Source organism: Lycium barbarum, chromosome 2, assembly GCF_019175385.1.
Source record: "Lycium barbarum isolate Lr01 chromosome 2, ASM1917538v2, whole genome shotgun sequence".
Classification (NCBI taxonomy): Eukaryota; Viridiplantae; Streptophyta; class Magnoliopsida; order Solanales; family Solanaceae; genus Lycium; species Lycium barbarum.
The window spans coordinates 84833629-84861080 of NC_083338.1; the positions used below are offsets into that span (position 1 = coordinate 84833629).

The following is a 27452-nucleotide window of genomic DNA, read 5'->3' on the forward strand; positions in this document are numbered from 1 at the left end:
CATGATCTCAGTAGTCTAGTGTGACATGATTCAACAGAATATTTAGCCTATAAGGCTAAACATGAACTGAATTAAAAATAAATTAAAAATTAAAAATTATAAATTTTACCTTGAATATGAAAGTTGTGCTCAGCAGAAGAGGATGTATATAAACAAACTTTTATTTATATAAGAAGGATTTTTTTACAGAAGAGAGAGAGCTAGAGAGAGCTCGTGCTTGGATCCAAGACCTGGGTACGATGAAGGGTAGAATCGTAATTTCGCCCTCACCTAATTAATTATTAAATTAGAAGATCACATATTCATTAATTCTACCGTCTTCTACGATGTTCTGCCCTTTCCCTTTTCATCCATCAGTTTTCTACTGGCTTCTTCCATGGCTATAAAAATCAAGGCCACATAATAACTTCTACAACGTTTTTTCCCCCTTCTTGTGCTCTGTTTCCTCTTCTTCTATTAGTCTTCTCCTTCAAGTTAGTTACTCTTTCAAGTTTTGGTCAAATCTACTCTGTTGTTTCCTTAATTTGTATATAGGATGCTTTTATCAGTGTTTTTTTTTTAATAAATCTGATCTGAATTTCTGGTCTCTTTCTCTCTCTCTCTCTCTCTCTTTTTTTTTTTTTTTTACCATCGATATAGGTCTGGGTCTGTATTACCGGGCGACTAATCAAATGAGTTGAAAGTTGTCGATGCCGAGCTCTCCAATAGTTTCTCCACTAACGCTGTCTTTGATTCTCAGGTTGGTTTCTTGTTTTCTTTACTTAGGGTTGTGTATAAAACTGTAAAGATTGGCTGTGAAATCAGAAATTTTATTCAGCCCCGTCCCTTTTCTCTTCATTCAAGTTTGAATTCTGTCATGTAACAGTTTTGAACATTTGTCCTATATTTTTGTTGGTTTCTTCTTGTTTTCTCTTCTTTATTTAAGGTTTGCTCCTATGCTGTAATAATTGTCCGTTCGTGCGTCTCTTCTACTATATTATGTTCTATGCATTCAAAGATTTCGGGAATCCTGGGATTTCGTTAGTTGTATAGAGATATTACTGTATATTGATAATAGAGGAATATTCTTGATGGGAAATATAGGAAAAGTTGTATAGTAACCAAGCTGTGTTTCTAGACTAGATATTATTGCACTAATGTTCCTCATTCTTCCAAAATGGCAATTTTTTTTCCTATCTGGTTTTATAATTTTAAGGAACTTTGTGTATTTAGTTTTATCAGCCTGGAGTGTTATTATAGGAATTTTCTTGCTTGGAAGTACTCCCTTGGTTTGTTGTTTGTCGTTTGACACGACACGGAGTTTAAGAAAATAAAGAAACTTTTGTATGTTGTGGTCTTAAACAAAAAATGTGAGTAATGTATCAAAATGTTTGATGAAATTCCCCAGTGAAACGAAGATAACCTCAACAACTGCTGCTATCAAGCTCTTCCATTAACATTGAACACTGATCCTCGATATTTTTCATTACATTTTGCCTCATTCTTACTTGGAAATTAGAATTGTTTCACAATAGCCCCTAGCTTTTCACACAGTGGATAAAAAAGGATTACATGATGAGGAAAAGGATAATATGTTTCTTTAGTTTCTGACTGGTGTATCTCATTGTTTATTCTGTAGCTTTGCATTTCCAACCGAATCTGCAATAGGAACTCCGGCCTGTATTGCAGCAGGAGTCTTATCAAGAAAAAGTACGATCAAAAGGTATGATAATGACTTTTGGAAGACGAGTTCAATTAATGCATTAATTTATTGACTTATACTTCAATATATATGTGTCACTATTTGGATGTGAAGATGGAAGATATTTGGTCTTGTGGAGTCACATTATATGTGATGCTGTTTGGTGCTTATCCCTTCAATAATCTTAATGATAAATTTCAGCCTATGTATAGACTATAGTTCATTTTTAAGTTATAATTGGCTTTTGTTTGACTTTCTTTGTCTCAACCGTTGTTTCTGTCGAGTGGTTTAGTTGAAACCATTGTTAGATATTGCTTTACATGTGGCACGCCACGTTTTCTTTCCCAAGGCAACACTGCAATTGGTACTGTTAACAAACTTCAGTATCTTTTCTCTTTTAGTTTCTTTGTGTATTTGTGTATTTTTCTTTCTTTTTGTTTTTATTCTCTCTCTGTCTTGGTGCAAATCTTAGAATATAAATGGAATAGTCATTAGCTTTCTCAATTGCTTGAATGATGCTTACCTTTTTGCTTTCTTGCACCGTACTGAATATTGTGGCTATAGTATATCATTGGATTGTACTGGCACGCAGGAAGGAGAAGGCGAAGGCGCAGCAAAAAAAATCAGTTTTTTTATCGTGGCTTCACCTGCACAGTTAGCAATTGAGTTTCATGATATTTGTTGGAGTAGAGGTAACTATCATCCGATATTAAATTCTTTCAACGGAAGCCAAATACCAATGCTATATCACTCTTACTGTCACTATTCTTGCTGCTCCAAGTTTATAATTTCCAACTTTGTAGGAGTGACATGAGCAACAACATTCTGTTAGATTTCAGCCCTCACTTAGTGTATGGCATGAAGGAAAATAAGTTCTGCCAGAACACTTAGATACTTTGTTTATGACCACAGATTACCGGTAGAGAACAAGGTCTAGACTGATCAATTTCATTTCAAAGATTTGAGGATTTTTTTTTTGTTGATATGGTTATCTCTTGATACTAATTGTTTGTGGCTAATGCCATGTCATAATTATCAATTCTAACTCATCAAGACTCGACTCTTAATATTGCTTTAATGAACTTCTCATGGGCTTGATACTTGGGACTTTTTGTTGTTTCTCCTACCAAATTGAATCTGAACTTATTTGTCATCATCTTTACTATGTGTATGCAGAGATGGCGGCTCTGAAAAATTTGAGCAAGATAGAAGGTGGAAGCAGTTGAAAGATGCAAATAGCTAACCTTTGGTCTCTTTGGGTGGATTTCATCAGTGATTTTTCGATTTTGTCCAACAATGGAATATCTTTTATTTCCTCTAACCATGCATCTATTTTAATCATGTTTTCCCTCTTTTTCTGTTTTTTGCTGTGTTGCATGTGTTGGTTAGGGCTTCATATAAATAATGGAAGTTAATTTACAGTTCCGGGCATTTGCTAATTTAGCCTTCGGTTCTCCTGTTTCAAAAAATATATACATATATTATCTTCTTCTTTTGGGTATTTTTTTCTGGAAGTTTTTTAATGCATGCCAATAATTTTATCGGATTTGTTTGTGTCTTTTTTTTCCCTCACCATCAACCAATTTTACTTTCATCACTGCAGTATTCTTCAGCTAGGTTTCCTTTTCTTTTTCCCTCAATTTTTTTATTGTTTTGTTTCTGGTGAGATTTGACTGACCAAACTGAATAGTTTGTTGCTATTTTGACATTGCCGAATTTGATCCATTTAGTTGGAATTAAATAAATATAATGGTCACACAAATTTTGTTTTACAGGCTTTTGAAAGTGGAATATGCTCTAGATTAAGGGACAATATTTAGACTGTAAGGTAATTTTTGCACTTTTTTGCTCTAATCTTATATGCTTTGTTACAATGAAAAATGGTTGTGAGTTAATATTTCATGTTATACACTATAGATGTATGTACTTCGGAAGACTAAATTAAATATTAAGAATACAGAATGTAGGCTTTAACGATAAACATATGAAATCAGATTTCTGACAATAAAAGAAAGATGGACGTAGCCCAAATTGAGCAGACAGCAGACATCCATGTTTTTGTTCCAAAAATGCTGACAAAAACATAGGCTTTATATCACATACATAGCAATGAAACCTAAAAAAAGCAGCAACTTCTAGAAAGACAGTCGAGAGACTATGATGTGAGATGGCATCGTCTCTCTGAAAGTTCTACTACTAATTATTCTGATCAAACTTATTCTTCTTTTGAACCTCAAAGCATGATAACGGGCAAGCTGCTATCTTCATTAGAAACAAACCAACTTCTTCCTAGAATGGTTGGTTGAACTAAACTCTGATAACGTTAACAACCATGGTACATGCTTTTGTTAATCTGCAAAAGGTTATGCTTAGCGGTACTCTTATGTGTTCTTGTCAGCCGAGAGAGGGGATACCACTTCTGCAATGGAAACTTCTTCTTTTCTTTTCAAATCACAATAATTGATTCTTTGTATTATGTTGTAGGAGGAGTTTGTGGTGGTTAGCTTCAAAATGTATAGAAATTGGTTGCAAAGACTTTAAGCTATATAACAATGTTACGAACAGATTAATCTTATTCAATGCATAATGATGCAGATACAGAAGATATGAAAGCTCCAAGCACATAAAACAAGGCCTTTACGGTGCACTTTGGGTGAGTTAATTAAGTAGATTTCTTGAATGATAAAATTTCCCGGTATTGCTAGAAAGGGTGTGATTCCTATATACTACTCTCTGCTATGTGTCACTAAATTCATAATTTTCCTTAAGATCTACAACTGATATATGTTTCTTGTCAAAGTAAATTATTCAGTATTACAAATTTGAGCAGTCTTTCTTTGCTGCTTTAATTTTTGAGTGTTGATTTGTTCATGGGTGTCTACATGCGAATTCTACTTCTCCTTTTTCCTCTTTTCCAGTTCACCCTTTACCGTAACATTCCTTTATTCTTTTCATTTATCTTAAGTTGTGAGGCCAGGGGGGTGTTTTATTTATGAGATATTGAGTTGTCCCAAAATATCGAACTTCCCCCCTTGGATTAGTGTTCAATACATATCTACTTATTCATGTATAAACACACACCCCTCCTACATAAATAAGAATTGAATAGGAACTGATGGCACGTAATAAAAGATTACCCCCGCTTTTAGAACTCTTGCACAACATGAAATTTTTTCCACTAGCCGCAGGAGCATTAAAATTAAAAAAAAAAAAAATCCTCAAATCTTTGAAATGAATCTAACAGAATGTTGTTGCTCATCTCACTCCTACAAAGTTGGAAATTATAAACTTGGAGCAGCAGTAATAGTGATAGTAATACGATAGGTACCCTTTTGTGGGTTGGTTACTTCTATTTTCTGATGGTAGTTACCGTTACCGGAGTTTCTAATGGTGTGGCTTCAGTAGGATATTTGCCCTAGAATTTTTTTACTTACAATGTTGTTAATATTTATCTTGATTTGCAATTTATTCCTTCTTCTGATTCTGTTAGTAACAACAAGATATTCTTATGAGTCAATATACTACTTGCTTAGTTTCGCAATCTTTTCTTTTTCTTTTTAGAAACTTGCTTAATTTCACAATCTTTTAGTTTTATTTTTGGAGCATTTAGTACTATTATGATTGTCCTCTTCTCCACCTAACTCTATGCATCAGGTTCAGCTGAAAAAGAAGTAGATTTCCCTCAATTTCATGACCATATGCAATCTGGGGCACTTGGTACCTTGATGTCATTGGTTCCCATACCATTAGGTGTGCACTCTAATCCTTTTGTGTTTTAGCATTCTTGTGTAGAAATTTGCTAGAAACTTTTCATATTTATGATTATGCGATGCCATCACTAACAACATTTTTTGTCTATAGGCACTGTCGGCATTTCAAGAAAATGAGTAGTGAAGAAGTTGGAATGGGAGGTTACCTTGGTACTGCTGTTGTTCTTTGTAATTCCTTATTTAGTTTCTGCTTAATACGTGCCTCTCTATGGATTATTAATCTTCGGTCGATTCCAAGAGTTGGAGCAATCTTCTTTACATTGATTCTATTTGCATAAGTAGTATCACTCCACGCTACAGACAACCAAACTATGAGGCATTTTATCTGATTTGGCAGTTATTCTGCTTTGGACTTGCGGGAGTAGCAAGTACTATAAGCTAGGTAGAAATTGTCTACCTTCGGTTCTACAGCGCGTTACTAGAAGATCCTCCATCTATAGTCAACTGCTTTTGATTTACGCAATGTTTGTTTGCAATGTTTGTTTTCGTGATACTTTCTTTTTCCTCTATCTAGGCAGAGTAGAGTTTGTCTAGACTGAAGAGAGGTTGGGAGATATTAATTTTTTTTCGTGCTGATCTCTTTCCTATCATAGAACTTGTGTACATTTTTGTGTACATTTTCTATGGTTGTTTATTATTTTGGCAAATGATGTGATGATTTTATGTTTCTTTGCTCTATAGTCGATCTCATTCCTGATTTTTTTTTGGTATTTTGGATTCGTGAGTTGTGAAACTTTTATGTTCCTTTCTCCAGTACATCCATGGACTTGCTGGTAGAAGGGTGCATTACTTTTATCGGTCTGGACCAATTCTTCAGGACATCAACTTCTATCTTCTTCCAGTTGGTTTTCTTGTTTTTGCTTTTCTTCTTCCCCATTATTATGGCAGCTGTACACTGGCCTTTTCTATTTGGATTAAAATTCCAGTGGCTTGGACGAGATAGAACTTACATAAGTGCAACTGCATTCACCACTATATTTCTATCTTTGATCTTGGTGAGTTTGTTTCTCTATACCTTTCTCATTTTTTTAATCTCTTTTCTAGGCAAGATTATAAGTGAAACTGGATTCTTTCTTTCATTTGTTTTAAGCTAACTGTGATGCCAGGCTGCTTTGGACTTAAGAAACAGGGAAAGCCTGAATATTAGCTTTAATTATGCTAATGTGTTATGGTCGACTAGATTTTCCTTTAACCTGAAAGGGATTTTCTGGATGTGTGGTAGTCTAAAGCTATCCTGCAGTGGACCTTACAACCTTTTATTTTCAAGACCAAAAAGATGTATGCAGTTCTGATATGGTGCAAGGTCCTGGCATTCTATGCTATTAGTTATCTTGTAGCTTAACTATTCTTTCCTGTCTACAAATAACATACATTTGTATATCTATTATGTTTTCTAAGTTAGTTGAATACATGTTTGTAACAGGATTATGTGATTCCTTTGATCCTAACGTTCCATTCTAACACAGCTTCCTGGTCCGTACTATCACTGTTGTGAGGTTTGATCTTTACCTTTAAAAAAAAAAAAGCTACTTTTTTCATTCAATTGATGTTTTTTTAGTTTTTGTTTTGATATATGTCAGATGTGCCTCAGATTATTATTATTTTTTGGCAGAGCCTCAACTACTTTTTTTCCCTGCAAAATAACCAGGGTTCAAAGCTTGCCCCACTTTCTCCTCCCGACAATATTTTACAAGTGCTATTGATTGGTAAGTTGCAATCGCCTTTGCTCCTTCTGACGTTTAAACCGACATTCTTTAATTTAGACACTTATGAGAGGTTTATGAACGTGCAATTCCTCGGGGAAATAAGATATGAAATAAGATCATAAAGCATAGAGCAATTGCAAAAAGGCAACTGAGGAATGTTTTGGAATACAAGCTTTAAGTAATGTGGTAATTTGATCTTTCATTTTGTTTTAATTCGCCTTCTTTCCAGCAATATTTGGTTTATGTAGCGCAAGCCCTGTCTAATGTAACTAAAATTGATGGTTAGAATCTTATATTGAACAAGGACTTGGTCTTCTTTGCATAGTAGTTATGGTTTAAGGATCTCTTCTACTTTTCTAGAGCATTCGTCAATTGGTTGTGATTTTTGTAAATGGTAAGATATTCACAGCCTTTAGGGAGGTAGCTTTTTTTGTGTTCTCAGTGTGAAGTGGAAACGAGATTATACTACTAAGCTTAGATTTTTTATTGGTTAGATTGAAGTGTTTGATACAACTTATTTAGGCTTTATAATATATTTTTTTGTTTAGACAATATAAAATATGCTAATCTCTTTTAATTGGCAGTATGAAGTATTGAAACTTTAGCAGTAGTAATATGTATTCTAAGGATATCAATTGAATCAAAGAGCCTTCAAATATTGTGAAATTTTTTGTAACTAAATCATTCCCTTTATGGACTAATCCTCTTCAATATTTCTTTTCAGGTCATGAAAAAGTTTCATCCGGCAACAACTTACTTTTGTTATCAACCACAGCTGCTGAATTTGTTATCAGTAACAACTACCAAAATTCAAATTCCATGCCACTGTAACATATCTTATACATATGTTGGTCCACCTATAATTCACTATTTCTGTCTTTCTAGCAAGCTCACTGTATAACTTTGTTCCCCAAACGAATATAATATACTACGAAGCATAATATGTTAATATTTAGTTTAATCATGTTTTCTTTATTTCCATCTCATTAGTGTAACGCAAAATGCCCGTGCCTTACACGGGCAAGGGCTATCTAGTATATAATAGAAGAGTGGGTTAACCACTGGATCGTCAACCCATTCTCACTGCTAAAGGGCATTTTCATCATTTTAGGTCATTTTCCATCAGTATTTGGTGTTATTTCACAATTGACTAGCTACTGTTTGAGGTGAGTTTCTCTTTTGTTGCTTTTTTTATTTCTTCCAATACTTACATACTTACTGTATTCCTCCAGCACAGTTATTTCTTACTGTAGTAAGTACTAATTACTGAGGTTTGGGGGTCTTAGAAGGCTTTTTTTTTTTTTTGACAATGTAACATTTTGTATAATTTAAAACTTATAAGGCAATTCTTTCTCTATTAGTTGGGGCTTGCAGATTACTTTTTTTACTTCCTTTGACTACTCCTGAGATATAGTGGAAAGACTTTGGGTTTGTGGCGGATCGACATGTTAGCTTGCTGTCATTAAATTCGTACTTAGGAGCAGTTTGGACTTTTCGGCATATCAACGTGTCTTCTAGCCCAAATTTTAATATGCAGCTCATCAATATCTTCATTAGCGATGTTCATTGTTTGGCTCTTTTAGGGGAATTGGTGGCAATGGAACTATGGGTTTCTTGGTGATTCATTTTGATGGAGGGCTACGAACTCTACAGAGAAAGATATGGCTTTTGTTTATTTTCTTCAGCAAAATAAATAAATTGAACTAGAGGAAGAAGAAGAATAGGGATGACTCCATTCAGGTTTGCTCCTCTCAATTCTGCCCAAATTTTCTTCTCCCCTTCTCTTCTCTTCTCTTCATCTGTTTTTTGCTTAATTTAAGTTTTTTTTTGGTGCGGTTTCATGGTCTTGCTTTATTGTTACTGGTAATCAAAATTTGGTGTTTATTTCTTTTGGATGCATTTTCCCCTGAATTCCGGCAGTATAGTCGACATGATTTTGTTTGTTGACTTTGGTATGAGCAAGTGTTTTTCCCCTTGAAGCTTATTTTGAGTTTGTTCATTGGATTGTGGTTGTCACAACCCAAACCGATGAGTCGCGACGAGTGTCTGACCTCTAGTGACCAAACACCTGTATACTCATATCTGAACCATACTGAACATCAAGGACCCATAAGTGACTTAAACTGATCTTATACTACCTCATGAAGAGGTGAAATCATAACTCTGTACAATCTGTAGATGCACATGCATGCTGAAAGAATAGTGTAAGCCAGCTAGGCCGCTACATATGCTGTACACAAAAGAATAGAAGCTGACAAGGCTACATCATCTGACAAATACATACTATTGTCTACAGACCTCTACGAGAGTATCAAGCTGTAGAAAGGACGGGACAGGGCCCCGTCATACCCATATGCATATACATCTCAAAAGAATGGCATACCAAAATAAACTGCAGCTCCGGATCAAATGGAGCGCACTAACCACCGCTGGGTAGAGGTCTCACTAAGCTGGACCGCCTGTCTGTCTACCTGAACCTGCGAGCATGAACGCAGCCCCCCGAGCAATAGGGGAGTCAGTACGGATAATGTACTGAATATGTAAAGCATAAGAATAACGTAAGTATAAACATAAGGATCAAGAATGAAATCTGCAACTCATAAGCTGAAATGACTGTCTGACCGCATCTGTATGACCAAATATCTGATCATATACAACTCTGCATGCATTTGTATGAACGAGTATCTGTAAGTATTTGCATAAGTCTATATAACTGACATTGCCTCTGGGCGTATAATATGCATACTCTCAATGATAATCATGCTCATGTACATAAATATAGGTCATAGTGCTGAGGAACGTTCAGCCCGATCCATATCCCATATAATAGTTCCGTGGAACGTACGACCCGATCCATATATCATATATTAATGTCGAGTAGCGTACGGCCCGATCCATATATCATATATCAAGGTGCACCAGCTAATCAGGTGGTAATGCGTATATAACGCCTATCCATTTTCCCATACCCCATGTACATATAATATACGCGTATATAACGTCTTCTGGTCATGGGTCAGGTATATGAATGCAGTGCATAACTGAAATGAACACATAGAACTCTCGGAGTGACATAAGGTCATATTACCTCTGATGGACAACTTTTGAGCTAACATCATCAACATAAGAAATCTCAAGACCCATAAACAGAAAGAACAATCATACAGGGTATAGGAATATCAAAGATTGAAGTACTCCTAGTGCTTCTAAGAGTAGAGTAATATGGAAGCTCGTTCAATCGCTTGTTGGCTCATAACATAGGATCATGCCAAAATGAAGAAGGAATAGCCTTAACATACCTTGAAGTGTATCTAATCGGCTAACTTCTACTTCTTGAACTCGTAAGTCTACAATCGAGATAACATAGGCCTTAATTAGACTTATTTACCTCACTTACTAACCATTTTAAATATAAAAAGAGCTTAACGAATTGGGGACAACATTCCCCTTGTAAACTTAACAATCCTTCAACTTCCAATTCAATCCAACATCAACCACAATATCAACAACAACAATGACAACATTTATCTATCAAGATATGCTCAAATCCATTCCCAATCATCTCTTAAAACAGCCCCTAATCACCATCTTACCCTTCATCAACTTACCACTTCCATAGCTATCTTCTCTTTACTTAAAACCACTAAAACTCTTAGTAATTAACTTAAGTACAAAGGTAGGAATCATTTATATACCTTGAGGGGTCTAAGATTCCAAGGATCAACTTCAACTCCAACTTCCCAAGCTTCACAACTTTAATGAAACCCTAGGAACCACCTTCTTCTTCACAAGCTCGGGTTTACGGGACTCGGATCTTACCAAATCCTCACTAATATGATGGAAATTATAGAGAGGAAATATTTTAGGGCTTTCTCTGATTTGGGAGTGGAAAATAATGAAATAAAACATGAGGGCTCCATATATATAAGTGGGGCAACACAGCCACCGTCCCTACTCCACCTGAGATTCAGAGACGGCGGTGTGTCAACGGCGTGGGTTGACGCCACCGTCGACACGTCGATGGACCGTCGAAGGGGACTGGTTCCTGCCAGTTCCCTGAGTCCCCCAGCTGCGACGATGCTTATTCTCTCTTTCCTCTATCTCGATTATTATTAGGATGAAAATACAAAAGTAAAATATTTGTGCCTAATGGTTCAATAAAACTATGGAAAAGGGTAAAAAATGCCCTTAAACTATGTGAAATTGAATAAAAATTTTCTCCGTTCATAGTTTGGTCCAAAAATGCCCTTAAACTATGCGAAATTGAACAAAAATGCCCCTATCGTTACTTTATTGGGTCAAAAATGCCCCTATCGTTACTTTATTGGGTCAAAAATGCCCTTTTCCTAATAAATATATTGTTTCTTTTCTTTTTAAACATATTTTTTTTATAAAAATATTAGTTTTTAAAGAAACGTTTTCTTGTTTCTTTTCTTTTAAAATCCCTTTAACTAATAAAAAAGTGAAAAGTAATTTTTTTTTCTTCCTAATCTCGTTTCATAAATTAAAATAGAATTACCCCATGTACTTTTTTAACTGATAATATATATCATATATTTAAGATCATGGTAACCCCATATTTAATTTTCGTTTAGATAACGATAAAATTCTTTTTCCTATTAAAATAGGAAATATTTTTATTTTTTAATCTTTTTCAAATTAAAGTAGGATAAGCATTTGCTGTTGTAATCCTTGGTTTAAAAGTTAAAATGAAAAAGGGTCAACAAAAACTCTATTGATGATAACTTAAAGATATTTTGTGATTTGAAGCAATATAATAAATTTCTTGATTTATAGCACTATGATTGTTGTATCTTAACTTTAAAAGAAGGATAGGTAGAGAAAAGAAGGAATTATGCGAAAGTTCAAAAGTTGAAATAGAAATATTTGTTACCTTATGTATGGTTAAAATCTTATTTTAGTTAATTAAATCTCAACAGTAATCTCAAATCATGACACGTGTCGTTATTTAAGTTAGAACTTGGAAAAACGGAGAGGAGGTCATGGGCGCATCCGTCCCACTTTTTGCATGCATTATAGCTAATGTATAGTGGAGCTAATTGATAGTAGTATATGTTATATAATAATATACCCAAATTAATTAAACATAGTATATTATTTTACGCTATTTAAACAGAAAACAAAACTTTTTCTGATTTTGTTTGAAGATAAAACCTACATCAGAAAAAGATATATGCTATTCTTTTTTAATCATCTTAATCATTTAATTTATCTAATTATATAGGAGTATTTGTTTATGCTCCTCGCGTATCCTCCATCCTTTGGTTTTCCCTCAAATGTAATACCAAATTTTAGTCTTCTTTTCACTTTTTTTTTTCCCCAAGAATTCACCAATAAACAAGGTTGAAGGTGCAAATTAGCAATTTGGGAGTGGTTAAGATTTCTGGAGATCGTCAAGTGGGTAATTCAAGAATTAGATTTTATAAGGAGTTCCCAAAACCAAAAGACTGTAATACAGATGAAATCCAAGCAAGACTTGCAAAAGGTTTTCTCAAGATTTCATTTCCAAAGAAAGTTACAGCCCCTCCTAAAGCAGATGAAGAAACAATAACAACTTTAAAAGAGGGATATAATCCTACTATCTCCATGAAAGTAGAGGACAAAACATCAAATAAATCAAGAATATCGAAGAAGATCACGAATATGAGTGTTGCAGCAATGGTAGTTGCTGTGATTTCTGCCATCACTAGTTTTACTTACTATGTGTATAGGTCTGCAACAGTTGAAGAGTAGTTTTAGTTATCTATGCAAGAAATGAGTTGGGATCGTTGTGGTGATTTAAAATGTGGTGTAAATATTGTACGAACATTTGGGAATTTCTATTAGATGGATTTGGTTTATTCTTTAAGATCCCGTTTGGACTAGCCATGCAAATTTAATTAGTCTATAATTCTACTTAGAGCTGTCAATATGGGCTTGGTCCACGGGGCCGGCCCAACCCAACCCTTTATTTAAGTAGGGTTGGGCTAAGATATCTTTGACCCATATAGAAGTGAGGCTCAAAACCTCAGCCTCTCTTGGCCCGCCGGCCTCAAGGGTTGGGCTAACGCCAACCCTTGCACTACTAAAAAAACAGGATTTCCCGACCTCAAAAAACCGACCTCAGTTGAGGTCAGAAAAAAATCGAACTCATGAGGTCGGTAAAGTAGTAATATTTATTTTTCAATTTTTTAAAAAATAAACCGACCTCATGAGGTCGTAATATTGTACTAAAATTTGAAAAAAATAATATACCGACTTCATTAGGTCGAAAATTTATTTGATACTAAGTATTATAAATTATTCTTAATAAACCGACCTCGTGAGGTCGGTATTCTTTTAAATTAAAAATAAAATAATTAAAATTACCGACATCATGAGGTCGGGTTATTTAATTAAAAATATTATAAATTATTTTTAATAAACCAACCTCATGAGGTCGGTATTATTTTAAGTTAAAAATAAAATAATTAAATATACCAACCTCACGAGGTCGGTGTAACTAGTCAAATAAAATTAAAATGAGATCCAAACCCTTGTTTTTCCCATTATTCTATCTTTTCCTTTCACCATTTCTCTCCCCCTTTCTCTCTTAACCCTAATAATGTCATCACCATCATTCCTGATGGTCACCGTCGCCGCCGTCCCTACCATGTCACGACCCGGCTAGGGGTTGCGACGGGTACCAGGGACTAACCACCGAGCACCGCTCGTACTATCATTTACCTAACCCATTTAACAATCATTCATCTATTTCCGGTTAACTTTAAAAAGAGGATTTGCTTTTCATTATAAAAATATAACGCGTTGATACAGAAACATATCTCAATATACTTATACACATGCGTACTACCCATGTTGTGGAACCACACAACCCACACCGAGCATTTGTGAGCCTCTATTGAGTGACATACAAATATATACACAAAAGGAACAACCAACTAGCACCTCCGGAAAATGGAGTGCTCTTCAGCTCGGCTAGTGACTCCTATCAGTCTGGACCGCTTTCCCGTCTACCTGTGGGCATGAACACAGCATCCAAAGAAAAGGATGTCAGTACGAACATTGTACTGAGTATGTAAGGCATACATCAAGAAATAAAGTAAGAATAAGAAAATAAAGTAAGTACAAGGAGATAATCGATAACTGCTTGCCTCTTAAGGCGGATCCATGCATGCATACTCATAAAGCATCATATAGTAAATTGCTGCGGAACGCGCAGCCCGATCCATATGTCATCATATGTTAGTGCCGAGGAACGTACGGCCCGATCCATAAACATAATAAGCTAGTGCCGAGGAACGTACGACCCGATCCATAAATATAATAAGTTAGTGCCGAGGAACGTACGACCCGATCCATAACCCATATATCCCGCGTCCGGGCATCCCGCGTCCGGGATGGAATCATGATATGCCAGCTGTACAGGTAGCTATGCGTCTATAGCGCCTCACCTTTCCCCCTTTCCCCTGAAAACATTTTCATATCATTTATATATACATACATAATATACATAGCATGCTGGAGAGCCCAAGGAAAAGTTGTAAGTACGTTGGAGTGACGTAAGGTTGAAAGCCTCCGATTGTGTTATGGAGTAATCATCGTCGCTTTGTCTCGCCTTGAAGGAACAATTATTATAAGGCGAGACTATCAATGAAGAATAGAATTAAAAGAAAGCATAGAATAAAATCATGAACTTCATAAGGCATCCATTCATATACTTTGGAAGATTTAGAAATAAAGTCACCATCCATGAGTAAATTGAGAAATCAGTAAATAGCTCGACGTTCTCATATAGTCCTTGAAATCGTAAACTTGAAACTTTTAAACATAAGATTTGCTCTCATCATGGTCAGCATAATGATACTTTCACTTTTGACATCATCATTGTTATTGAAAACAATATCCACGGTCGTTATCATAACGCTCACATAATTGCAACCTTTGGTTTGGAAAATAGGAGTACTTTGGAAAACATTTATGAAATATCAAGAAGGAAATCGTGCTTCAGAATCTTAGATTATTTAACCTTTGGTAGCAAGGAAAAGATGGGAGCATTTATGAAATCGTAAGCTAGGGATCATGCCTTTGAAAGAAAGGGAATAGCCTCACATACCTTCGACGTTTACAATTCTTATTGCTTGCTCGTTCTCCCCTAATGCACTCGTATACCTTCAAGAGAATTCATGTCGTCGTTAGCTAAGTAATTACAAGAACGGACTACCATTTCTAAGGAAAATTGGGTAGCACTCCCTTCATTTCTAATACTTTCCCCATGTTTCATTTCCACTCTCATACATTCGTAACGACACTCACAATATTACTTTCAACAATCATCACTGATACACTTTGAGAAAAATCTACCATTTTCCTCCAATTTCTCCACATTCATGGTTATAGCTCGTTATCACGTTTTCTCGTATATAATACTTATTTCATGGTCTAGACGTTATTTATAACATATTCACAACCGTAGCTTATCAACATTCATGACTCCATTCAACTACTATTCACTTGTGCCACTATTTACCCATACAAGGCCCATTTTCTATGTTCTTATACATTTCAAGTATCTAAGCCTTCCAATACCTTGAAACATATGGTATAGTCATGAAACATACCTTGGATGATGGTGGAACAAGCCTTGAGCAACAATACTCTTTTTATACCAAAACCCTATTTCAACCCTTTTGAGATTTCTTGAAGAAGATGACTTCCAATAGAGTCTCATGCACTTGCTTTCATGAATTAGATGTTGATGATCTTGGTTCCCCTTTGATCTATTGAATTTTGTGGATGAATATTTGGAGAGCTTCTAGAGTGTTCTTGAATGGTGTAGATGCATAATGAAATAAAATGAAGCCTTGGTCCCTTTTATTAATTCAAAATCTGGTCTTTAATGAATTCCAGTCGGGGTGAACAGTGGTCGTAAACCACAGTTTACGAGCCGTCCTCCCTGGTCGTATTTAAGCATGTCCAAAACAGAGAAGTTGGCTGAAGAATATTGCAGTTTACGATCGAGGTTTACGGTCCGTAAACCAGTTTACGGGCCGTATTCCAAGTCGTATTTAAGCATTGCACCACTTAACAGAAAGTTGAAACTTGAAAGGCTGGAGGACGATGGTGGTTTACGGTCCGTAAATCACTTTACGGGCCGTATACCACTTCACGACCACTGTGCTGAATAAAATTCCATAACTTTTTCATTTCCAAAAATTCACGAATCATCACCCCTTGCTTAGTAAAACACCCCACACTCATACCCTTGTCGTTCTATTCCTTGTACATGTACGGGGACTTTTCCGAGGTGTAACATACCAGTACCGTCGTTGCTGTCGCCGTCCATGGCCAACTATTTGAGGTATGCTTTCTTTGTTTTCTTGGCTAAGAAATTTGCTAGGAGGACCAGTTGAAAAAAGCTTGTTTCAGATATATATAGCTTGTACCTCATAAGATTTATTATCAAAATACAAATGGGAGCTAGTGACTAAACACCTAATTTGTGTGAAGTAGTTCAGAATACGAGAGTCAAAATAGGGTACTTTTGCTTATTTTGTTTATGTTTGGATACTAGCTTTAGTCTGATTCATTTGTTTCAATATATATTGTTTTTGATTTGGTCCAATTTTGATTTATTTGCTTATACTAGATCACCTGTAGTGTTTTCTTCCAGAGGGCGACTTAAAAAAGCCTATGTGGTGTTTGATAAAATGTCAGAACAGAGATACCGTCAAAAAAATTAATAGTACCTTTGAGTCAAATTAATAAGTACAAGTATTTCTTTATGTCAATTATATATTACTTTGAACATTAGTAGTTTGAGCAGTTTTAGTACCTTTTTTATGAGTTAGATTAGAGTCGTTTCACATGTTATCATTGCAGTGTTTTCTAGGAATAGATATATAGTAGGAACTAAGGAGTAGTAGGACTTGGAAGACAAATTAAGATAGAGTGAACTTTTGGAAAATTTTGGTTGGGAAAATGAGTCTATTCCAATAGCTTTAATTTAAAGTCACGGTTAGTTTCCCATTAGAGTTGGATCATTGTCATTCACTTGGATTTAGGGATCTCAGAGGAAGCTTTTCAAGGTAGTTGGTGATGAGTTTTTGGTAGTAATTATGACTGTTAATGATATAACAGGTTCCAGGCCGTAGCTGGTAAATAGATGAATCTTGACGTCCACTGGAGCACCTATAAAGCGAGGCGAAGCGCTCAACATGTTTTCCACCTCGCTTCAGGGCTTAAGCTCGCTTCAAGCACGCCTTTGACAGCACTGCCCAAAGCATGAATTAGGTATAGTGGGATAATATGTAGGTCTTGGTTAAGAGTGTTTCGAAGCCTCTTTTATCATTGGAAGGAAAGAAGTACGTGGATACTAACCTTGGTTTTATTTGATGAGACCCTATTGTTGTATCATTAATTTATCCTTCAAAGAATTTCAGCTCAAAGCACTGGGACAGGTGCACGGATCCTCTTTGACATACCCTCTACTGATATCAAGTCCACTAGTTGGTGATATCTAAACATTTCATTAGGATATCCTAAAGTGGATTTCTCTTCAACTTCATTCTATGCAAGATTTGACTTGCAGCTGGTGGTCTGTCTACCTCGTCAGCCCAAAAATGTTCAACATTCTGCTTATTTGATTGCTAGTCTTGCATCTCTTAGTCCTAATTAGTACTGTAAGCTAGAGTGCACAGAGTCAATTGAGAATCTATTCCTATAGTGTGTCCATTTACCAACATTTCAGTTCATAGAAATTTTACACCATCTATTGGCAATTCTTTGTTGCCTTTTGAGTCCGTTTATGGAAAAGTTAAGTACACATATCTTCCAAGGTTAATAATTTCTTCTTAGAACCCACAGAGTGCAATGTGTATTGGCTTCATGTTTTTATGTCTAAAAGTGTAATCGTTATTTCCTTTATTTGTCTTAAACTGCAGAAATTATGGATTTTGGATCTTTCACCTGAAATCTTGAAATTCTACATTACTTAGGAAGGTGTTAGGTCATCCTTTCATCCAAGGTTAGTTATTTTATCCGTGCTTGCTTTCGTAGTATGACAAAAAACATTTGAACAATAGATTTAAAATTATCTATCTTTTTGATTTACTTTTTTTTTTTTTTGATAAGCTTCCTCTTTGATTTACTTGATAAAATCATTCATGAGGGATATCATGCAGTGACATAATAAAAATGAATTTGAGTATAGCATTGATTTGTTTTTTTCTTCACAATGCAACAAAATCCTGCAGCATGTAGATAAGCCAATTCCAAATGCAACATTGCAAGTCACTGGTGCGGTCGGTTGGCACAGAGAGGGTCTTGCTTTCCCGATTGCCATTAGGGAAGTTATTTTCCTCATTTTTAAGGAACTTGTTTTCTAAAGAAAGTGTTTTCCAAAACATCTTCACCAACTAAACATGGAAAATTGGAAAACATTTTCCATACCAAACACACCCTTAGTTCTTTCGAAGTCCAAATTTGATCTCCTCAAAAAGGAAAAAATTGGCATTATCTTTACTGGTCATTCATCTCCTCAATTTATTTACCTTAAAGAGTAAAGATAACAATCATTGCATTCTGCTTCTTTCAGTTGGTTCTCCTTATCTGCAGATTTTCAATGCTAACTGTTCTCAAACATGTGATTATCTATTCCCTCCGTTTCAATTTGTTTGTCTGCTTGACTTGGCAGTTGGCACGGAGTTTAAGAAAGTAAAGAATACTTTTGAATCTTCTGGTCTTAAACTAAAGATATGGAGAATGTGCCAAAATGCTTTTAATCTTGTGGTCTTAAACATGCTATGTGGAATGTTGGAAATAAAGAGTTGCCAAAAGAGGAAAGAGGCATTCTTTTTTAAACGGATTAAAAAGGAAAGTAAGATGAACAAATTGAAATGGAAGGAGTATCAGTTTGGTCCTATCAGTTTCAGCAGCTGCATCTATAGTTAATTATTTCTGATTGTTAACGTAGTATGTTTCTCTGCTGCCTGGTGCAGTGGTAAAACTATTGAGCTCGATGATGTTACTTTCCACCAATGTGTAAATTTGACAAGATTCAACTCAGAAAAGATTGTCAGCTTTGTTTCGCCTAATGGTGAATTTGAATTGGTGAAGTAAGTTCATATTTCTTCCTATACATCTTTGTTTTCTGGGCTCTATTTTTTCTCTCATCTCAAGCCAGAAGGCTGAAGCTGTGGTACTGATTCCTCATTTTATTCCAGTAGCAAATGCTGAACTTCCTTAAATCATTTCATGTCACGCTAAATTAATGCTACTAACTGGGCCAGCTTGTGCTCACCACGACTAGTCCACTGGGTGCTTGCTATCTCCCACCAACACAGTTACTGGGTAACTTTGTCTACCAAGACTTACATAGGTGGGAAGAAATCACCTCATGTTTATTTTACCTCTACAGAGATTTGAACCTTAGCTTCCATAGTTCATCCCAACTTCATTGACCAGAGTGTAAAGATTGCGTTTGGCTTTTAAGCTCAAAATATGTACACTTAATTTGGAGGAGGTTCAGATTATACCGATATTCATGGGCATACTTTTATGTAATAGTGCCTGAAATTGTTAACCTGTGGTTATCTTCAAGTACCGCATTATTGAAGGAGTAAATCTTCCTTTCAGTGTATCAAAGAATTAGGCCGTACACGTATGGAAGTTAATGTTAAGGTTTGATATGGAATGGATTTTGATTTGAAACATCAATCTGTGTTTATATGATTTACTGTTGCTAACTTTGACTGTTTTCAGGTTAAGAGTTTGTTGGGTGCAAAAATGTTTGCTCTTGGAGTAGTTATTAAAATTCCAGTGCCAAAGCAAACTGCAAAAACGAACTTCCAGGTGACATCAGGGAAAGCAAAGTACAATCCAGCTGTTATACCCCGCGTTTTCAGAGCATGAGCGTGACACGTACTTCCTCGAAATTGACAATCATATTGTCGCTACATAATTCAAACTCACGTTGACGATATTATATTTCGTATTTTTGTACGTCGGATTATTCATAAGCTGAGGTGGGGCCCACACATTGAGATTTTTTTGGGACATGTGACAAGTTATATGAATCACATATGTGAAGCTAAACGCAACTCAAGAAGGACCCTTGAGCTGAATCAAAGTGGAAACCCTCCAAATAAATATTTTTAAGTAACGTTTTCAGGTGACCTGATTTCGAGGGGCAAAAAAGGTATTATAAATTTGAAATTTGGAAAACTACCAAGAAATATAAGTTGTAGATAATTGAATTAGATTTCCAACCATAGGTCGTGGGTCCACAGGTGACGTCGGGATAAGGAGATATGGACGTTTTAAGGCAGAAAGGTCAGTGGGCCAGGCCCAAACCGAGCCCAACCGGGTTAGGCCCATTACCCATGTCTTTATAAGTGCAAATTTCGGCCTCCCTCCTCATTTTAAGACCAAGAACAACCAAAAAATTCGGGAAAGAGAGAGAAAAAGAGTCTTGGAGAAGAAAAACCAATTTTTGATCGAAATCTGAGCCCCGAATCCCAAAGCCCATGAAGGAAAAAGTGTTGTACGCTGCGTTGTCTTCAATCTGAACTAAAAATCAACCAAAAAGAAGAGGGTGGACGTGGTGGCTGAACACGTGAGGTAAGATTAAGGTTCCTTTTCATTGCAAACAAGTTTATTTAGGGTTTTAACGAACTAGAACGGAGAAAATAGTGTGATAAATTCGTTTATTGGTGTAGTTGGATTATGGGTTGAGGCGTGAGGAGAATTTTGGATAAAAAATATATTTATTTATCTTGTGGGATGTAGTTATTGATGTTATTGGTATTAACGTCGACGTCTTTATGGAAATAAAATTATTAAATAGTTATATCGCAAATTTTGTTGGTTGGGAAATTTAGAAAACAGTGTGCGGGCTGTTTTATGGCATACGTCGGTATTGGAAATGATGTTAATACTATTGGTATTGTTGTTGATGTTGTTGGTTGTTGAATTGGAATCTCGGGCTAGGCATATAAACAGGGAAAATGCTGCCCGAATTTTGGCAGAATTTAAAAAGGGGTTTTAATTAAAGTTTCGAGACGAACGTACAACGATGATCCTAACGATATTATGAACGATTCCATATGTAGATTACGAGGCTATGAATAATTATTAAGCGAGTTGCAAGACGGAAAGTAAGTTGAAAGTCGAGAATCATCTTCCAGGTATGTAAAGCTTACTTTTTTTTTCTTTTGGCATGTCTTAGATGTAAGTAAGATGTGATGTGAGCCGTGGGGTAACTCCATTCTTAAGATCCGAGCCTGTCCACGATTCTTATTCACTCCCTAATGTTAGCGTTCCTAATACAGTCGAGTTAGGGGCCTTGTGTCTCTTGTATGATTGGATAGTAAATATTGCATAAAGAGTTTTTGTTCCTAAAATATTCTATGTTGAATAGGGCCCCTAACTGTCATAGACGAGCTCGGATCGCTCCGATACGTTCGTAAAGGATTCTGTCACGAATAATGTTCGTAACTTTCGTGTGCCATCTTGGATTGACTTGAGATGTGTCTATGATCCCCGAGACCCTCCTTATATAATTCTATTCAATAGGTTCCCGAGCGACGTTCGAAGGAAACTCGATTTGACTATTGTCTTGGGTTCCAATGATAGCTCGGTTTGATTACTCTATCGAGTCTTTGAAAATGTTTTAAATTGCATATAGTTTCTCACTACTCTGCTCGTGCATATGACTGTTACATCTTTCGCCGAGTCCCGGGCCGGTATGTATCGTGCGTATGGTTCACCGTGTCCCTTGCTTGAGGGCCGGGTTCCATATATATATATTCCGGAGTTATGATGTGTTATGGTGTTATGATGTTTTCATGGTTCACTGAGGCCCTTGCTAGAGAGCCGAGCACCATATATATGTGTATTCTGATGCTATGATGTGTTACAGAGATTACAGAGCAAATCTTCTGGTGTATGATGTGTGTGGCGCCGAAGTCGGGATGGCGACCACGTTCCCCGGGTCCCGCAAGGGACCGGACACCGTTCCTGACATGCATGATTTATGTTTCAAGTAAGCATTTTGATATTCTGTATATTGTATTTATTTTCTGTACCTCTTGTTCCGGTTATAATCCTGTTTACAGAACTTCATGCTTTACATACCCAGTACATATTTCGTACTGACCCCCTCTCTTCGGGGGCTGCGTTTCATGCCCGCAGGTACAGACGCTCGATTTGGTGATCCGCCAGCTTAGGGTATCCACTCTGCTATCTTGGAGCGCTCCCTTGTTCTGGAGCTTATATTTTGGTACAGACTCTTCCGTTGCATATATGTATGCCTATTCAAGGGTACGGCGGGGCCCTGTCCCGTCATGTGATTCTGTTGTTACTCTTAGAGGTCTGTAGACATGTATATGGGTTGTGTATGGTTATTGTCCAGCTATGTTTGTGTGATTTATGTTTTGGGCGGATCCATTTGCCGTGGAAGCCTTATTGGCTCGTATATGTATATTTTAGGATGATGTGTTTTATGACAGCCTGGCCGGCTTCCGTGTGGAACATATGTTTGTATATGACAGTTTGCGATGACGTCTGACCTTTGTATCTGTATAAGTAATTTGTATGCTGATTTTGGTTAGTGTGTGTACGAGTGCCCAGCTCGGGCACTAGTCACGGCCTACGGGGTTGGGTCGTGACAAAAGTGGTATCAGAGAAGTTCGTCCCCGGAGTGTCTATAGACCGTGTCTAGTAGAGTCTTGTTTATCGGTGTGTTGTGCACCACATCTATAAAAAGGAAGCTACAGGACATTTAGGATGTTACCTTTCTTTCATATCTAAGATCGTGCGGTAGAGCCAAGCCCTAGGAAATGAGATTCCTTATACTAACCTTTGATTTCAACAGATGAACGACTTTGACGGAAGAAAGTGATTGATGATATTGGAAGTTACAAAGTACGCAGGTAAGCAACGGTACGAAAGATGTATGTTGGGTAAGGTATTTGAAAGTATGATTGAAATATAGGTTGAAGATTTAAAAGGGAAAGTAAACAAGAAAGGGTAACAGGTGCAGTTTGAGTTGGGCATATATGTTCATCATTTTCATACGATTATTGATATTGGGAGCCTTGTGTGGCTGTGATACGATATGATATATATATATATATATATATATATATATATATATATATATGTTGGCCCTGTGAGGCGTTGTTGGTATTTCCTGCGTGCAGGTTTTGAGATAGTAAGAAATACAGAGGAAACTCTGCCAAAATTTTTCTAGAAATAAAAAGAGAATGAGATATAAGTTTGAAATATGTCTTGACAGGTCGTGCCAATAGTAATGGTAAGATTTTACTAAGCTACGAGTAGGGCTGATCTCGAGGAATAAGTTAACTGTTGGATTGATGATAATAATGATCAGGAGGTCGATACTGATATGGTAAAAAGGAATTTAGGAAGGGCTAGTGATACTAAGAGATGATTTAGAAAAGGCTAACACGGTAATCGTATAGTCAGAAGATTAAAACTGGTTCGGAGGGAGATACGTTACGAGAACATTTTGGAAGTTGTTAAGACACTAACCTGCTCCAGGTTACGTGATGAAGGTCATGCGGTGAGGTGGATGCAACCATACCAGCATTAACGCACAAAATTTCATCGGAGTTTCGAGGTTAAGCATGCTGGGGTGAGGGAAATCTTAGGATGGGTGACCCCCTGGGAAGTGTTATATCCCGTAATTTTGCACATTCAGATAAATTGAAATAATTGTGACTAGTGAGAGATAAGGCAATATTTTGATTCTATTTAATATGTATGTTGTTCATGAAAAATGTTGATGCGAAAATTTGGAGGAAGGCCAAGGGAAAAATTGGAAATTTGGAAATTGGGTTTATGAATTACAAATATTCACCATAAGTAAATTGGGCTAAAAAAAAAAAAAGAGAGGCCCAATTCTATGGTGGCTGGCCATGGCAACAATAAAGGGGCCCAAGACCATGAATAATTTAAATCATGTGTTAAATAAGAAAAGGGGCCATAAACCTCTTCATTATTCAAGAAGGTTCAAGACAAAAAAAATGGAGAGCAAGAATTAAGGGCCATTCGGCCAACAACAAAAAAAAATAATTTTAAGCCATCCATCTTTGATCCAAGAATTTTAATCTTCTTGTATTCCTAGTAAGTTCAAGACCCTCTTCACCGTGGTATAATTTTTGAGGCAAGAAAATCACTTTTATGACAAGTGCAAAATCCTATTCAAGTGGAAAAAGGTAAGAATTCATCTTCTTTTATATGTTAAGGATGTTTGTGTATGTTGTAGTATGTGAAAATGGATGGAATTTATGAAAATATGGATGATAGGTTGTAGCCGTGCATGTATGTGTGTGGCCGTGTATGTGTGATGTTGTGTAGAAAGAATGGGTTAATTTTATGTAGTGTGTTGGTTGTTGCAATGTATAGAAATGGATGGAAAATTCATGAAAATATGCATGTAGTTGTTGTGGCCGAATGATGGGTGGTTGGCAAGTTATGATGAATTGATTCCGTTTGATATTTTAGTTGTTGTTGATGTGGATTCTACGATGAAAATGAAGGTTCGACGGCTTGAAATGAAATTGTAATCGTTGTAGGGTTATTGAAGAAGTTAATGCGACACTAGCATGAATTCTTATAATTGTATGAATGGTATTGTAACATGCGAATTTTGATATAGTTTATGAATCTAGAATAAGGAAAATGTGGTGTTGTTGTCCTTATTGAAGTCGGAAGATTTCGGGTTATGTTGTAAGTTGGTTAGGCCGTTTAAAGTATTGTGTGAGTTGCTTGAAGTATTCGTGAATATCGTTCGAATAGTCTTGGATTAATATTTGAATATGTGAGCAATCATATTGATTTGATCATATGCGGTTGGATTGAATAAAATTGTTAGTATTGTTGTTGATAATGTGGCCGAGTTCCATTCTCGGGTTTGTTGTTGATAATTTAGCCGAGTTAAATTCTCGGGGATGGTGTATTTACAGGGGAAATGCTGTCGAAATTTCGGTAGAATATAAATAAATTCATTTGAAAGACCAAGACAAGTGTATGTCGACGAGTCTAATAATTATGTCAATTTTCTTGAATGTAGATTAGCAAGTTTGGACAAATAAGTGTAGCTGGTTGGTCGTGGGACAGGTATGTAAGGCTTACCCTTTCTTTCTTTGGCATGTCCTAGAGCCCAATAAGGTATGATATGCATTTTGAGGTTACTCTATGGTGTGATTCCGAGTTTGTTCATGATTCGTGTTCACCTTTTGATATGTCTCTATGAGTTCTGAAGTTCTATTTAGTATGTTTCCGAGTCTGCCTATGATTCTGATTCACTTCTGATATAATTATGTCTGATATGATCGAGTTTGTTATACGATTGAGTAACGTGATAAGTATAAAGAGTTTTGTTTCTGAAAGAATTCTGTGAGTCTTAATGTCCCTAACCTTCGGAAAAGATCTCAGATTTGCTTTAAAATGCTTATAGAACGTTCTGTACTTCAAACGTTTGTAACTTCTTCATACGAAGTCGGATTGACCTGAAACTTGTTTCTGAGCCTTCAGATGTCAGTAAGCGTACGTATCTATTGAGTCTTGATTTGTGTGCATATGGTTTCGCACTACTCTGTTCGTGCAAGCCTCAGTTTGGATTTCACTGAGCCCGGGCCAGGATATGTTCTCGTGCGTACTCCATTGCATTATTCACCGAGTCCCTCTCACTTGCGGGCCGAGACACGTTATATGTATATGAATATGATGACATGATGATATGGGGATGGCGGCCAGGATGGCATATGATGACTTTATCCACCGAGACCCGCAATAGAGGGCCGGGACACGTTATGCATATATGGTATATGATTCTGACATGCATGATTCTATCCACCGAGTCCCTTAATAAAGGGCCGGGACACGTTATATGCATACATGACATATGATTTATGATTCTGACATTCTGGATCCGTACTTTTTCTGACATATGACATTTGCATATACGATCTGTGATCGGAAAATAAGCGTTTTGGTAATCTGGATAATGTGCTCACCCTTGTACTGTTTGTTTGATTATGGATCTGTTTTCTGTATTTCATGCTTTACATACTAAGTACATATTCCGTACTGACCCCCTTTCTTCGGGGGATGCGTTTCATGCCGCGCAGGTACACCCAGATGAGTAGAAGTCATTACAGAAGATGTTCCACGGAGTCGGCAAGCTCCACTTGTTCCTGGAGTGCCGCCGAGTCAGAGTATATGTGCTATGACGTCTGGTTAATGTTAGAGACTTTGCAGACAGAGTCGTGGGTATAGTATGTCGATTTTGTAAGCGGATCCATCAGCCGATATGTCATTCTGTATTATGTGATAAATTCTATAAGATCACAGATTCTGTTTGATTTGGAAAACATCGAAAAAGAATATTTTTGAAAGTTTATTATGTATTTTATCTTTATTTGATTTAAAAGTCTAATAAGATTGTGTGTGCACTAAAGGTCTGTGGTTTCGCTCGGCTTCGGATGTGGGCCGGGTGCCCATCACACCCTAGTGGAATTAGGGTGTGACAGGAAGTGTACTAAAGGTCCCATAAATGTAGACATAAGAGACAAATGAGAAGTTAGGGTAGCCTGAAGGAAATTAGAGTATGTGGAGTGGTTAGAAACCTTAAGGAGGTCGCGTAGGCTGAGGGTGACTAGACCGGTGAAGAGGAAGAAAGTGCATCACAGCTCTAGAATTAGGGTGAGTTTGAATAGCGTTTGGAAATATTTTGTAAGCGAAACGGTAGTAAATGTATATGTATGCATATGATATCCCGTTTATGATTGTATCAATGGGTAGGTAAATCCCAGCAACCAACGTTGCGATGTACGAAAGACATTAATTGAACAGAGTAACGGAGTTCAAGAGACAAAACGGAAGATATGGTACAGATGTTACAAGGTAAGCTGATACTGGTTCCACTATTGGTTAAGGCTGGAAAGTCCTAATACAATGATATTTGGAAAAGAAAGAAAGTGAGTAAATGAAAGGTAAGGAGATCAAAATGTTGGAAGAAGTGAAAAGTCAGAAACATGAATGAGTAAAGCCTCCAAGAGAGATGACAGGAAAAGTACGGGACTATTTGGGTAAAAACAAAAAAAAATAAAAAATTCGAAGGTAGGTGTGAAAAAGGGGAATAAGAAATGAACGAAGGAAGAAAGAAAAGGACGTCTACGAGTACTTATAAGTTGATGAAAATGCGATGAAAGTATAATTGAGGAAACATTTCTCGATACATATAAGCTCGGGCAAAGGGCAAACTTG

General features: G+C 36.4%; 1 protein-coding gene across 50 annotated transcripts; it reads left to right on the forward strand.

Annotated features, from left to right (window-relative positions):
- Window positions 1-291: 291 nt before the first annotated feature.
- On the forward strand, window positions 292-26567 carry LOC132626590 (uncharacterized). Of its 50 annotated transcripts, none has more exons than XR_009577460.1 (20): window positions 292-473; window positions 640-739; window positions 1619-1702; window positions 2274-2373; window positions 2858-3509; window positions 4277-4334; window positions 5336-5431; window positions 5543-5601; window positions 6206-6947; window positions 7064-7157; window positions 7882-8004; window positions 8269-8323; window positions 8741-8897; window positions 9454-16518; window positions 17298-17450; window positions 18101-18183; window positions 18413-19838; window positions 19920-22200; window positions 22350-25301; window positions 26315-26567. XR_009577460.1 is itself a non-coding variant. In XM_060341510.1 (6 exons), exons 2-5 carry the CDS (start codon window positions 690-692, stop codon window positions 2905-2907), a joined length of 312 nt encoding a protein of 103 aa, XP_060197493.1. In that variant the 5' UTR covers window positions 307-473; window positions 640-689; the 3' UTR covers window positions 2908-3509; window positions 4277-4338. The 50 variants fall into 50 exon arrangements, 1 of the variants encoding a protein (XP_060197493.1); XR_009577493.1 differs by lacking the exons at window positions 9454-16518; window positions 17298-17450 and adding an exon at window positions 2485-2612 and having other exon boundaries at window positions 300-473; window positions 2858-2953; window positions 3457-3509; window positions 26315-26555; XR_009577495.1 differs by lacking the exons at window positions 9454-16518; window positions 17298-17450 and adding an exon at window positions 2485-2612 and having other exon boundaries at window positions 300-473; window positions 2858-2940; window positions 3457-3509; window positions 26315-26555.
- Window positions 26568-27452: the final 885 nt, after the last annotated feature.